This window comes from Electrona antarctica (genome assembly GCF_951216825.1).
Source record: "Electrona antarctica genome assembly, chromosome: 9".
In the NCBI taxonomy this organism is placed as follows: Eukaryota; Metazoa; Chordata; class Actinopteri; order Myctophiformes; family Myctophidae; genus Electrona; species Electrona antarctica.
The window spans coordinates 41,619,919-41,635,424 of NC_136790.1; the positions used below are offsets into that span (position 1 = coordinate 41,619,919).

The 15,506-nt window shown below is 40.5% G+C and overlaps 1 protein-coding gene across 6 annotated transcripts in view; it reads left to right on the top strand.

Moving 5' to 3' along the window:
* The first annotated feature begins 2,649 nt into the window (after positions 1-2,649).
* LOC306930269 (alpha-2-macroglobulin-like) overlaps positions 2,650-15,506 on the top strand; it is a 36,579-nt gene continuing 23,722 nt past the window's right edge. For all 6 annotated transcript variants that reach the window (XM_079511133.1, XM_079511132.1, XM_079511131.1 and 3 more), the window contains exons 1-18: positions 2,650-2,806; positions 2,968-3,148; positions 3,238-3,400; positions 3,590-3,642; positions 3,911-3,931; positions 4,096-4,261; positions 5,164-5,248; positions 5,427-5,544; positions 8,796-8,913; positions 9,020-9,132; positions 9,217-9,399; positions 9,967-10,194; positions 10,789-10,852; positions 11,056-11,201; positions 11,389-11,538; positions 12,228-12,368; positions 12,510-12,609; positions 15,130-15,256. In XM_079511133.1, the coding sequence (XP_079367259.1) occupies positions 2,721-2,806; positions 2,968-3,148; positions 3,238-3,400; positions 3,590-3,642; positions 3,911-3,931; positions 4,096-4,261; positions 5,164-5,248; positions 5,427-5,544; positions 8,796-8,913; positions 9,020-9,132; positions 9,217-9,399; positions 9,967-10,194; positions 10,789-10,852; positions 11,056-11,201; positions 11,389-11,538; positions 12,228-12,368; positions 12,510-12,609; positions 15,130-15,256 (2,243 nt within the window). In that variant the 5' untranslated portion in view covers positions 2,650-2,720. The remainder of the gene's footprint in view (positions 2,807-2,967; positions 3,149-3,237; positions 3,401-3,589; positions 3,643-3,910; positions 3,932-4,095; positions 4,262-5,163; positions 5,249-5,426; positions 5,545-8,795; positions 8,914-9,019; positions 9,133-9,216; positions 9,400-9,966; positions 10,195-10,788; positions 10,853-11,055; positions 11,202-11,388; positions 11,539-12,227; positions 12,369-12,509; positions 12,610-15,129; positions 15,257-15,506) is intronic.

Consider the following 15,506-nt stretch of genomic DNA (forward strand, 5'->3'; position numbering starts at 1 on the left):
CAGTTAACTGTTTTTGTATTGAGTTGTACTTGAAATGTACTGTAATTCTGCTGTACTGTTAATACATAAATCAGCACCACTCGCACCACACATTTATCTGAGAATGGTTTTAATACTGCCACATGTCGACAGGTGTGTGTAGGCTAAAGAGGCTTTAGGGAAACAGGTTTGTGTATTCATGCAGGAGGCCTTAAGTGCGCAATGAGGACAGGTATGGCTGTGCTCTAGTCTAGGTTGTGTATTTCTATGTTGTTGTGTTTGACAGTGTTTCCCAAAAAAGGACATAGGCCCAATCTCAATTGCCTCCCTCAAGCCCTGAGCCCTGAACCCTCATTGACTTTAGTGACGTCAGCTGTAAGTGCTTGAGGGTGAGAGGCTGCAAGGGCTCCAAATTGTTGTGAAAGGAATGGGACAGCACTTTGAAGATATGAGTCCGCCATTAATGACACTTTGCATCACTTTATATATACCTTATTCACAGCCAGTGCCTAGGCCTACTGTACATGCTTGGCCTATTCATGTCTATCATGTCTATTTTAGTATTTAAGCTGATCATTTTATTATTATTCATATATAATAATATTCATTATAAATTGCATTCCCATATTCTTTTACTTTTGCTCATTAGTCATTTCTCATCATGTTTCCCTTATTATTATTCTTGTTATTAAATATATAGCCTATCCTTCCATTCCAGTCCGTCTCCCTTTGAGAACAGTGAGAAAGCACTATTGTGTTTGTTGACATTCTAACCGCGATACATAACTAATTTGCATACTTAAATGATTGACGTTCGGAGGATCACCCCTCCTTCCCCTGGTAACGCTATGAACTGTGGGTAATTTCTTTGCCAAAGTCAGCATTGATGCTGACTTTGGCAAAGGGTGCATAAAGGGGCGGGGCTGAGCCCTCACTGACTTACCGATTTCAAATGGGACATCCCTCAAGCCCTCGCAGACTTCACATGAACGCGCAGCTAAGTCAGTGAGGGCTCATTGAGTCAGCAAGGGAGTGGATTGGGATTGGGCCATAGTGTTTGATTGGCTGCCATGCAGCCTAGAGGGCAACTGAGCATGTGCAACACCATACCTCTTACACCATGATGTAAGAGGTGTCCTTTGGGAAACCGGGCCAATAAGCGGTTGAAGATGGATGGATGGATCATGGATGGATTGTGACAATAAATCTCTTCAGTTATGTCAGCGATGTTAAACAATATTTAATCTGCAATAATATGCTATATTTGAGTGGAAAAACTGTAGATGATTGCATAGTATTTAAAAGTGCAGATAATTATAGCTCTCCACAAATATAACACTTATTTATAGGCATGAGACTTCTAGTGATATAGATTAGATTAGTTCAGATATACATTTATAGACAAGCCAGCTAGGGAGTCTACAGTAAATAAAACCCACACACAAATGCAGTCACAAGTTTGTAAAAAGCAGGTTCAACAGTTAGTAACTATATAAATGTAACAATGATGTGGTTTTCATAATGTTACTGATGTCTGAGAGATGGGTGGGTCCTTAGGTAGCTTCATGATGCTCAGTGACATTTGATTGATTGATTGATTGATTTATGTATTAACAGTACAGCAGAATTACAGTACATTTCAAGTACAACTCAATACAAAAACAGTTAACTGTGAGTGGACGACACCATAAAGCATTACACTTGTTTACAATAGGGCCCACCACTACCAGCACATATTTGGATTAATTTCACCTGGGATTAGGGATATAGGATTTAAAATTTTCACTGGACCATTGGAATGGGTGGACCAAAGGAAAAGTATCCAAGCTCCATTCTTTTTTTAAGGAATATTTTTAATACCCACATTTTTTCCCCTTTATCATAGCCATATATAGGGCCTGTGATCTATTTTTCGGGTTTTTTCTGACATTTCATGTTTAAATATTAAAGAAGACTTTTTGATTTTGATGAGAAATATTTGTTTTATGCACTACAATTACATTGGGTAAAATAATATACCAGGGTTTAGTGATGGTGTAACACAAGTTGGGTTTAATGTTCTACAGTTAGGCCCATATGATTTATATTTCATAGGCTATATTTAAAACAAGAAATTAGCAATACATTTTGTGAATGTATTTTATTATGTAGATTTTCTTTACATTCAATTGATTGATTGAAGTATTTATTGACAGTTTGCAGAATTACAGTACATTTCAAGTGCAACTCAATACAAAGACTGTTAACTGTGAGTGGACGACACCATAAACTAAAGGCACATTACACTAGTATGGCCCCACCATTTTCAATTCATCAATGTTAGTATCCACGATAAATATATGAAACTACATTTATTTATTTAATTTTACTTTTTTATTTGTTTGTGGAGAGTCGTTTAGACCTATAGGCCTACTGTATAAATACCAAACCAAACACATATTTGTGAATACTTGCAATACTCAATTCCTTAATTTTGAAACTGGTCTAATTACCGCCACCATCTGGCGAAGTCAGGATAATCTCACAATGTGTACCTGTTCTGTCAGAAGACGTTGAGGGGTGATTTCACCCTCATGCCACAAAGCACAGCCAGCTCCGTCTAATTAATTTGACTCAGGTCAGGTGTGCGTCTCAGGCAGCTTAAATCAGCCTTCACCTCCACCACAGGCATTGTTGCTCACTCACTGCTGTGTGTATGTAGCAGGCAGCAGTAGAGACAACTGATTCTGTATCCCTCAGTCATGGCTCTCTCTCGGATTCAGACGTGGACATGGATTCGGTCTGCCTGTTTAACCTGGATTTGTATCAGTCAAGCAGCAGCAGGACCGTAAGTAGGCTATAGAGCTCCACTCCACAGCTCATTTGAATGTCTTGTTGGGTTGGATGATATTTAGTTCTTGAAAGTTGGAAGAGTACATTTTAGTTTACAGTTTAGGCTTTCAGCAAATTTATACAACGTATGTATAAACATTTCCATGATTTTTATAGGCAATACATGGTGACCATTCCTGCAGTAATCGAGGCCGGCTCTGAGACCATGTTCTGCGTGGCTTTTATGCAGCCCAACGAAAATCTCACCATCACCATCTTTCTAGTTTACCCTAACTCGAACAAAACGATCTTCCAGAAGACTACAGACAAACCATTCCACCACCGTGGACTATTCCAGGTCACCTCTGGCACAGAATAAATTTGATTTCACTTGGTTTTGTTGTTCCCATTTCAACATAATGCTAACTTTTCCTGTATCCACCACAGGCTCGTCCAGTGAAGAATGAACTGGTGCTGAGTCTTGAGGTGGTGTTGCAAGGACAAACATCCCTAACCCTATCTAGAGAAGTCAGGAAAATCATGTTCAAATCCTACAAACCCATGACCTTCATCCAAACGGATAAACCAATCTACCTCCCTGGACAAACGGGTAAATGCTGTCTCATCAATATGAGCTTTAACTAAATTTGCACAATTTGAAAATGAAGTTGAGTAAGTGTTTCATAAACAACTAAGTTGGAAAAAGGAATGTCGACAGCACTCCCAGTTTAACATTTATCCATGCTATTATTCAATCAATTCCCTTGTAGATAATTTTATCCAATGTCATTTATTGCAGTGAAATTCAGAATCTTCACCATGAATACCACGTTCACGCCTATCAATAAGTTGGTGAGTGGTTGCTATACTTGTATCACATCAGAGTGTGTGTGTGGTTTTAAAAATGGACAAATGTATATGAAAACAAACTACTCACAGGGGGGAAGAAAATGAAAATGCCATCTTGTCTCTGTCCTGTCTATTAAGCTAATGTGGATATAAATGTGGATATGAATATACTGTACGACTACAGTATATCCATGTTCAGAGTGTTTGATAATGAGACTGATACAGATGATAGTTTCCTGTTTAACAGAATTAAAATTTTTCTATCTTTCAGTACAAGATGGTAGAGCTTGAGGTAAGACTAACTGCATTTGACCTATAACGACATGCACCGCATATATTACCAAATCAGACAACTACAGATGAGCTATACCAGTAGACAACACAACATATATTTTTGTTTGTGAGATGATATGGTTGTTCCGTTGCCTCTTCTCTCCACAATTCATGTTTGATCAGGATGCTCATGGTAACCGCATTGGACAGTGGGTGAACCACATGTCTAATGCGAGCATCATGGAGCATTCTTACCCATTGAACCCTGAGGCCCACGAAGGACCCTACAGAGTTATTGTTCATGTTGACGACATGGAACTGGATCATTATTTCAAGGTGGAGAAATACGGTAAGAGTTAATTTGGAAGATATGTATTCATAATGGGCAAAGCTAGTGTAAGCCTACGATTATGTTTTGAACAATGTGCAGGAAGACTAGGCCTACGGTACGTAAACGCCTCACAAAATTTGGAAACGTTGGTCATTTTGTTCCTTTTAATAATACCAATTGGTATTGTATTTTGTAGCGTTGATTAGACACCTTTAAAACGAGGCATTTGTGGAATGAGCAACACGGCTAAAGCAGTGTTGCTCATTCTACGAATGTGGAGTGCCACTGACTGCCTCCAATGTTTTTGGCCAAAATGGCAAATTGCTGTTATTCACCCTTGTAATAAGGAAAACAACACATATTCGCCATATTTAAACCTTATTAATTTTACACTCTGTGTTTGAGAAAGACACCACAGCTTGGCTCCTCCTCATGCTGGTCACCAACCTAGCCACATTTAGATGTGGGATGGCATCCCATTCCTGACCTAAACCAGGATTTGTTGCGAGTCAGCCAACATGCTTATGTTGGTCTACACTCTACACTACAGCATGCCTGATCCGACAAGTGTTCACTTGGGTCGAGGTCTGGACTCGTTTTATTTAGCCGTGTTGCTCATTCCATGAATGTCTGGTCCTTACAAGCTGTACCTCATTGAAAAGGTGACTAATAAATGATAAAAATATATAAAATACAATACCAATTGGTATTAAAGGGGAGAAATAATCTACCCAAAGTTAAAGTTTCCGAACTTTTTGTGAAGAGTTTATTTCAAGAATCCAAAATGGACATTGATATTTCTATATTATGAAGAAGTCTCACCCATCTAAACATTAAGCATGTATATGAAAATGTCTATCTCTTTTGTCTATCTCATTTACTTTCATGTCATAAAATAAACGTGCAACAATTGTCCCCAGTTTTGCCAAGATTTGATGTCAAATTGGAAGTGGATGACAAGCTGAGCATTGAACAAGAAGAATTTACAGCTAAAGTTTGTGCAACGTAAGTATGATGCATCAACTTTTGGCTTGTATGTTCCTGTGGTCTTTGTCTACATGTAACACATTGTGGTTTCCCACAGAAAATAAACATTTCATTTAAACTTTATTTACTTTATAATTTCCTGCATGGAAAGAACGCCTTTAAATGCTTTGAAATATACAAAATGCTTTTTTTGCAGGTACACCTATGGACAGCCTGTGCCTGGTATGATAGAAGTGGGGCTCTGCCGACCACTTGATCGATATAGTGTTCTTGTTCCTGGCATGACTGTGCCCTGTCATAAAGAGAGTAAACGGGTAACATGATCTATTATAATATATATATTATTTGCAGTGAAAATGACTGGAACATTTTGCAACGCTGGTACTGAGTAAAGGCAATTGGTTTCTCAGTTGCCACTGACTGACTTCGGTCATTTGGATTACATATAAGTCGGCTACACCCCAAAAATTGCAAACTTGTTGATGGCATATGTTTAGTAGCATTTAAATTGGTCAAACTAACAATGGAAAACTTACTGGTGACTTGTGACTAGCTGTAGCCTTCATTCAATGCCATTTTGATTATGCTTGCACCTCACATCTCAACGTCATTAAAAACTAAGGTTCAGACCTCCCAAAACAAACTGCAACTACTTCCATTGACCCACCCAATTCCGACACACTTTGCTAGTTTGAGATGGCTCAGGGTAGAAGACGGGGTTAAGCAAATATCAATGAGATTGTATTTGAAGATGGTCAAAGAAACGGTGACCTCAATCCCCTCATACTTAGACTATTGTGTTATCCTTTACAACATCACACTACTGGTGAGGAAACTCACCAGTAAACGCTTTGATAATTTAAAAAAATCTAAATCCTCTCATCAGAGAATCCCAAAAAATGAAACTAATGTTGACAGGGCTCTAAAACAAACAGATTGGTCTAATATTTTATGTAGTCAGGATGTAGATAGTGGCAGTCATAATTTTGTGACAACTGTTAACAGAGTAATATCACCATTCATTAGGAATGTAAAGGCTAGACCTAGAAAAAACACCCTGCCATGGCTCAATGGCGCCCTCTGGCAGCAGATGAGGGAGCGAGATTATGCTTTAAAGAGATCACTTAAAACAGGTCTCAGTAGTGATAGGCAGATTTTTACAAGCCTTCGAAATAAGGTAGTTAGGAACCTTAGGAAAGCAAAAGCTGATTTCTTTTTTTTTTTTTTTTTATTAAAGTAATTGAAGATGCAAGAGGAAACGGGAAATTGATTTGGGAAAACCTTAATAAATTAACCGGGAGAAACAAGGATCAGAAAACAAAGGAATATGAACTAAAAGTGAATGGAAATTTAACTACAGATCATGATGTCATAGCAAACAAGCCTATTTTCAGGATAAGAGAAATTACCGAATCTGCAGTGTTGGATATTATGAGCTCCCTAAGAGACTCAAAAGCGATAGACGCTTACAATATGGACAACATTTCTAAAAACACACAAGGACGCCCTAATCTGTCCTCTAGTTCACCTGATAAATCTATCGATCAACCAATGCATTTTTCCATGTACCTGGAAAAAGGCTGTTGTAACACCCATTTTTAAGGCTGGGGACCACTCAGATGTGGCAAACTATAGACCAATTAGCATTTTACCTGTTGTATCCAAAGTGGCTGAGAAATGGGTGGCAAAACAACTGACTGCTCATTTGAACTCTGACCACAATCCTTTGCACCCACTGCAATTCGGTTTTCGCTCCAATCATTCAACAGAAACAGCTAACTGTTACTTTCTGGAAAGTGTAAAATCTAAGTTAGATGCAGGAGGCATAGTGGGCTCTGTATTTTTGGACCTCAAAAAGGCATTTGACACTGTACACCATCAGGTACTCCTGTCAAAGCTCTCCTCCTTTAACTTCTCTAAAGAAGCAGTCAAATGGATGCACTCATATTTAACAAACAGGAACCAAAGTGTTCGTATTGGTACTGGTACTCAGTCAACATATCTTAACTGTAACATTGGAGTTCCTCAGGGATCAATACTGGGCCCTATCCTGTTTAGTTTATATATAAATGATCTGCCTTCCGTCTGTCTGTCCAACTGTCTCCATACAAATGTATGCCGATGACACAGTTCTTTATATACACGCTAAAAACAAACTAGCAGCAGATAAATTAACTGCAGCCATGGGCCACGTATCTGATTGGCTGAGGAACTCATGTTTGCATCTGAACACCAAAAAAACTGTTGGTATGTATTTTTTCACACATAACGTACTGCTTCACAACCTGGTCACAGACAAATCAGACAACTTTAAAACCCATAGAATCACTGTACAAACAGACATTAAAAACACTTGACCAAAAGCCCAACCGTTACCACCATTGCCACATAGTTAAAAAGTACAACTTATTTAATTTTAATAGCTTTAAACACTTTTCAGATGCCTGTCTCATTTTTAAGATCTTAAATGGACTGGCACCTCCACCACTGAAACAATTCATAGGCCGAAGGGACAGTGGTGACAGAGCAACAAGGGCAACTACCAGAGGAGACTGTGAAATGCCAATCAGACGTAGTGTGTTTGGTAAAACAGTCTTCTCTGTTAGAGCCTCCCATCACTGGAACAGTCTCCCCACAGAAGTAAGAGAGACCTCCAACTATCTGACCTTCAAATTCAACCTGAAAAGGTGGCTAAAAACAATTCAAATCTGTAATCATGAGTAACTATCAGCACCATTTAGTATTTCTCACCGGTGTCATTATTCACTTCACTATGTAGTTGTTCTGTCCCCTGTACCATGTTGATCTGTTCCTGTAGTGTATTGTATTGTATTGTGTTTGTGTACTGTATGGACAGAGTGTTGGGTGCTAGCACATATGCACACATGGCATCAACGCATGGTGTTGTGTGCTGGCACACTACACTCTGTCTTTCTTTTATCTGTATTGTATTGTGTTTTTGTACGGACAGTGTTGGGTGCTAGCACATTGCACACATGGCATCAACGCATGGTGTTGTGTGCTGGCACACCATACACTGTCTTTCTTTTATCATTCATTTTTTAAGAGCCTGCCCAGGGACTACAGATGGAAATTAGCTTTGGCTAACTCTGGCCCATTTACATTGAGGTGAAAACTGACATGTTGATTAATGAGCTTTGTCCCTGTCGAATGAATAAATAAAATAAAAATATAGCCTTAATGTCTTGCACTAAAGTATTCAATCAATGATCATGGATATTTCATAAAAGCAACAGTTAAACTATATATTCAATACAAGGTTTGGCTATGGCTACCAAAACATTTGTACTAAATGTCTATGAACACTGTTTCACAAATTGCAGATTAGGTCTTGGCCAACGCTTTGCCTGGCTTTGGCTTTTGCTTTTGCTTTAATCCATGATGTTATGTGCCTATAAATGCCCTCATCAAATGTATGGCCATCTATAACCATTGGCTTCTGAGGTAGTCTATCTGGTGCACAAGAGGAATAGAAGGGGAGAATCTCAGTCCTCTCAATTATGTTTAAATCACACATTATGTATTTTCTTTTCCTCTTGTACAGACGTGTGAGGGGGGCTGTGCGACTTTCACTTTCAATATGTCAACTTTCACCACACCTGCCCAAAAGTCTCTTGATGATAAACTGCAACTCAATGCAAAAGTAGAGGAAGATGGAACAGGCAAGTCTTCACACTGTTGGAACCGTTTCATTCAAGAATGAAGCCATGAGCTTAGTAGCTCATCAATGTTTCTAACACTGAAATGACATGGGGGTTTTCTCCACAGGTATTGCACTGTCTGCACAAGAAAAAGTGATCTCTCTAGCCTATTGTATTGGATATCTTTCCTTTATTGAAACACCCATGGTGTATAAGGACCAATCAGTGATTGAAGGAAAAGTAAGTCCAAATGCTTCATAGTACAGTTGTGCACATTTGGCCATTATTGTTATGCACTCTGTATAATATTTTTATTTCCAACAGGTCAAAGCACGTTACTTGAATCACGCACCCATTCCTGACATGACGGTGTACCTGTTTAAGGGTCAAATGCGGTCAACGGCGCATAAGATAATGACTGTCAAGACTGACAGCAACGGTGAGGCCAGTTTCTCATTCAACACGGCAGACTCCAAAGCAGACGCAGGACAGGACATCTTTCTCACAGTAAGTCAGCCTTGGTTATGCAATTTCCTGCACGAGAAGGTTTATACCAAATCTATGAAAATGGCAGCTCTAAGGTTATGCGTGTCAGATCATAGGGAACGAGGGTTCCAAAATGTTGCTGACTCATCACCGGAAGTCTAAAAAGGGAACGTATACAAAATAATGTTTGACTAAATTTGACTGAGGGACTGCCATTGGATTTTTTTGAATTTTCGTTTTTCATGCCATATGAAAGCAGGGAATCATAGCTTCAAATTTACATATTGGTTGTTCAGTTTTGGAGATATGGCTTATAGAGTTGAGAAAACTGACTTGAAAGGTTCACTTCTGTGGTCGCAAACATTACACCTAGCTACATGTTTAAGCATTTATTTCATATTTATATGTCGATTTCAGGTCTGACACTTATTTCAGACAGGCTCTAGTATGTGAAGAGTCTGCCTGTGCTATTAACTCATTTTGGAAAAGCTTTTCTCTGGTGAAAAGCTGGAATTTGTCTCTCAGTCAAATCTGGTCACATTTTCTGGTTTACTGACTTCATTTATATATTGAACCTCTCTCATCAAGGCTAGTGCGACACCAGAGTTGCAGTACCATATGTACAGAGTGACACACTATACGGAAGGGGAACATCGACTGTCCCTGGTCCAGGAAGCCACCGTTGACCCCAAGACCGTGAGCTCACTGGAGGTGAAGAAGACCTGGAACCCACTGGTCTGCAATGGAGAAAACAACATCACCATCCACTACACTGTAGTTGGAGAGGCTGCAGGCCCCGTGCACCTGATGTACCTGGTGAGTAGTACCACACTGCTTGGCTGGGCACGCCAGTGAACTCAATTGGAGTAAAGTTTACTAGAGACATTGGGGGGGAACCTGGGACTACAGTGTCTGTGGGTGAGAAACCAGAACGCCTATAAAGTCCTGCAGCATACAATAAATTGAGCAGGTGTCCGGTTTCTTAAATCTTCGAGGTGCATGAACTGCTGAACGGAAGTTCTTACTGTGTAATTTTGTTCTCCAGAAATAATGCACCCTTTACAGGTTGTTTACATTTCTGTTCAGCAGAGAGCTGAACTATGAGGGAGCATCTTCCTCCCAATGAAACTCCTAATGTCTGATATAAAATGGTGGTGACATGTGTATTAGAGGCCATGTGGTTGTCTACACCCTGGCAATAGTAGAAATGCAGTACTTCGATTAACTAAATGTGCAGTTGACTAAACTTATATATATATATATATATATATATATATATGTATATGTATATATATATATATATGACTCACAGGCAAACATTTGATTTTACATATATATATGTATATATATATATATATGTATATGTATATGACTGGAAGCATCATCTGCATATCTCCATTTTGTCTCTAGATTTTATCCAGAGCAGCCATTCGTGACATAGGACTAGTACCTATTGATGTGCTGAATAGTTCAAGTAAGTCTACACAGGACGTAATTGCCGTTGTCTTTTGTTAAGCTTCCTGTGTTTAATTTGAAATGAAACTGTAAATTTAGTTTGAAAGCTTCAGGTTATTAAAATTCAGAAAAATAAGCATAAATGCCTATAAACTGCAGCAGTAATATATATTCGATTAAGCTACAGTTCACTACCAATGTCCTTAACTGCTGTGTTTCCAGTCACCGACGGTGAGATCTCCTTCAAGTTGGATGTCACCCCAGTAATGGCTCCATTGCTCCAGGTGCTTGTGTACGCCGTCCTCCCCAGTGAGACGGTCATTGCTCACAGCGCAGACTTCACCACAGAGAAATGCTTCCCTAATGAGGTCAGTTCAAGTTTGGCCTCTGCTCTCTTTTGTGCCAATGTTCATGGGATCTGGGTAACCTTGTCTGGTCACTGTGGAGGATGTGGAGTCAGAAGACCCTTCAAATGTGAGTGTGGCTAACCTGGGGCTTTGCACATTGCACATGTCAAGGTCTGCATTCATGGTGATTGTTTTGTTTACAATCCAGGTGTCTCTGGAGTTCTCTCCATCCACGGCGATCCCCGGAGAGAAGAATACACTGCGGGTGTCAGCCACGGCAGGCTCGCTGTGTGGCGTCAGTGCCATCGACAAGAGTGTTCACATCAAGGAGCCAGGGAAGCGGCTGGATGCAGACAAGGTGAGACTTTCTTATTCCCTGACATAATCATTTATGGCCAATAATTTGTTTCTGATACAGTACCTCAGATACTGAAACTGCCATGGTGTTTCTATCTAGTCTTTCCCTACTCTTAATTTATACTCTGTGCGTACAGTAGTAGAGGGTACCCAGAACTGTGTCGGGTCAATATGGCAAAGCGTGTGTGTGTGTGTCTTTAACCTTTGATTTTAAAATGAGATTTAAAATCAAAGGTTAGTCTGTCCTCGTATATTGAATGAGCCACGCTTAACGTTTACAGCCGATTGAAACACACAGTCAAGCACACTGCACTGCTGAACACCATGGCGGTTTTTTCAGCGCAAACAAAAGCCACCGGAATTTAGAACTGTGTGGAGCACGTCTGTGGGCGACTGTGCTGTCACTGCAACAGAGCGCACTCTTGGCTGTCTGTGACTGAGACCTCCACTCCGGACGCTGTCCTGGCACTTGGGGAGATGACACACTCGGCTAATTTCAATGCCACAGTCGGGACTTGCATGAGCATCGTACTGGGTCCAGTAATTTTGAATTTTCATTGGGGCTGTTCGGACCACATTATCCACAGGTCCGTTTTGGACCTCGTTTGTTTACCCCTACCACCCTGTATTTTACAAAAGACGCAGGTAATTTTGACAACTGCTTTTCAAAACCTCTTTTCTTTTGAACAGATATTTGACCGGTTGCCAGTCAAGACGGCAAACTATATTCCGTCTGAACTTGACGATGTTGTGGCTGTACAATGTTTGCCTGTGAGACAAAGAAGTGTCTACGCTCGTGATGAAAGAAAGGATGCGTTCACAGTGTTTATGGTATCTCTTTGCAATATCATCTAACCTTTTCAATATGTACAACATTTATAATTCTAAAGGATAATGTGTATATAACTTTTTTCACTATCTGTTGAGGGATGCACTCCCAATTTACTGGGCTATTTTTAATGTTTTCTCTAGGACCTGGGACTGAAGATGGCAACAAATTTGGCTATCAAAGCACCGTCCTGCGTCCTCTTCAAGGGAAGAGAGTACTACAAACACACCACACCACACCCAAGTACATTTAACACAGCCGACGCTAATCGCGTATCAATACGTTATCAATTAATCAAACGTCCGGTGCGAACCACGTATCCATACGTTTTAATCACTTTTTTATAGCATACTTTCATTCATCTTTTTACCCACCCGGACAATGAAGAATCATCCCCCTATCATTGCTGCTTAGTCCCGCTCACGTGATCAAAAAATAAAAATAAAAAAACCCTCCCCTCCTGAAAACAGGAGGGCGGGCCGCTTTACGTGTAGAAGCCACTTAAGGTGGCCTTACACTAGCCGATTCTTTTCAATCTGATAGCACCACACACTACAGGATAATCGGAGCGGGGCAGAGCAAATATCAAACATGCTTGATGTTGATCGGGTCGATCCCGATCGCGCCCGAGCAGATCGATTGAGTCGGGCACCCCCCGAGCGTCAAAAAATGCCCGATTATCGGCTAGTGTAAGGCCACCTTAAGCCAGTGTAAAATGGACGCGCCCATGGAATGATCCAGTCGGTGTGTGAAAAGAATCAATTTCACCTAACCTCGCCTCACCAGGCTTTCCTCCACCTATTTCCTTTACACAACACTATAATACTCGATCCCCCCCTCCCCTCCTGTTTCTCCTGCAGGAGGAGGGCCTTGCGAGATGGGGGCTCTGTCCTGGCTCTGTCTCTCGGAAAAAAACATGAACGGATCGCTGCCTAAACACATATGCACCGGATCCGATCGGCATTGCATTGCATAACGTCTGCAACACACATGGACAGATGCATGTTTCCTTCTTCATACTGTAGCGACGAAACGATCCCCGAGCCTACAATACTACGAACTAACGACAGTATCGAGGGGCCGCCACGACAACAGACACTGACAGTGTGCCGTTGGTGGATCACGTATCGCCATGCAGAACCGTCATAATCGGAGATCGCTCGACGTGTGATTGTAACGCTTTTTTATTCATTATAATTGTATAGTGATAAGACCGCAATGAACGCATCGGGGACGTAATCGACCCGGGTGTAATGTATAACGAACTTTTCCGCGTCCTAAACCGTGGTGTTGTGATCCGTTGTCGTCGACATCACAGCCGGGTGAATCTTTTTTTTTCCTCCATCGCCCCCAACCTGCATGCCCAGGCATGTTCTCTTGTTAGTAAATATACTTCACTAGCTTGAAAAACAAAATCAGCTGATGATGACAACGCGTCTCACCGTTATACTATAGTTCTGAACCGAACGGTGGAATGGGACTTTTTATAGCCGTACGGATCAAGACTTTTGCTGCCCAATGTGCCCATGAACCCCTCCCCCCCAATCATCAGGCAATCATCATCTAAAGAAAGCAGAGTTATGAAGGTTTATAGTCAGACATTGACAGGCAGATATAACAATAAACACAATAAATATGCTATACATCCTATACACCGAAATGAAAGCCCTGAATGTGTACTTTTACGAGGAAAAGAGTAAACATTGATCCCATGTACAGTTTGTCATAAATTGGTTACATTGCACATTGCGCCCACCAGATATAACTGCAGAGAAGACATGGACCCAAACTCAATATTCACAAAATAAGGCCTATAGCGACATATAAATACTATATACCGTATGAAACGGAAGACTCTCTGCTTTCATAAGAAAAAAACTTCTACTGTAGTAATAATAAAAATCACACCCATGTGAAGTGAGTGGTGCAACTCTGTCCCATATTCTGTTCTCTGCTTATTCAATACAGCTCGCTATATACGGACTGAGGCAGCAAGTCATGTAAACCTTTTATTTACAGTTTGGTCTGTAAACTTCTACTGTAGTAATAAAAATCACACCCCTGTGAAGTGAGCGGTGCAACTGTTCTCTACAGTTGCGCGGTGCAACTGTAGAGAACAGTTGCACACAGAAGTTTTTTTTCTTATGAAAGCAGAGAGTCTTCTGTTTCATACGGTATATAGTATTTATATGTCGCTATAGGCCTTATTTTGTGAATATTGAGGAGTTCACGTCCATGTCTTCTCTGAAGTTATCTGGTGGGCACAAGCTGCATTCAATAACCAATTACTGTCTAACTGTACATGGGATCAATGTTTACTCTTTTCCTCGTAAAAGTACACATTCAGGGCTTTCATTCGGTGTATAGGATGTATAGGATATTTATTGGGTTCAATTTTATATCTGCCTGTCAATGTCTCTGACTTTAAACCATCCATAACTCTGCTCGCTGTTCAAGATAACCACTTCCAGGCAAATGCAGGTGTTGCAAAAAGGTCAATATCTCCAGAATGGAACACGGTCAAAATGTATTTTTTAAATTGAAGTGGACAAGTTCAGCTTTCTTTTGATGTATGCGTGTGATTCTCGCTATAAGAGAACATTTTGCTGTGGGCCCCCGAACAAGGCCTTTGTGCAATGTTAAACGGTAGCAACATCCAAATAGGCCTGCCGAGATCTTGTAGCAATCAAAGTGTTAACAAGATGACATAAGTTGATTTCAGTGTGTTTGTGGCATTCATGACTATAGTTTTTCTTTCATCAGTGCCCATGTGGATGGGATCAGTGTCAGGCTGGGCACCAGTACCCTTAGCCAGTGGTGGTCCAGGATCTTCCATACAGACAATCCGCACCTTCCCAGAGACATGGATATGGGACCTGGTGGCGGTGGGGTGAGTGCACAGAGCTACAACACAAGCGTTGAACATCCTATTCTTTAAGTGTCTCTTGAACTACTCAAATTCCATTTCAAAGCTTTATGTATGAGGTTGGTGTCTTTACAATTCTACAAACTTTGTATGTTTTAGCTAAATTACCACAGCCAGCAGGTTCCCTTTTTTGGGGGGGAGGTTGAAAGAATATCATAAGCCACACAAAACAGAAGATTACTTTGACCCCTTTTCCACCGGTTGGTTCCCAATG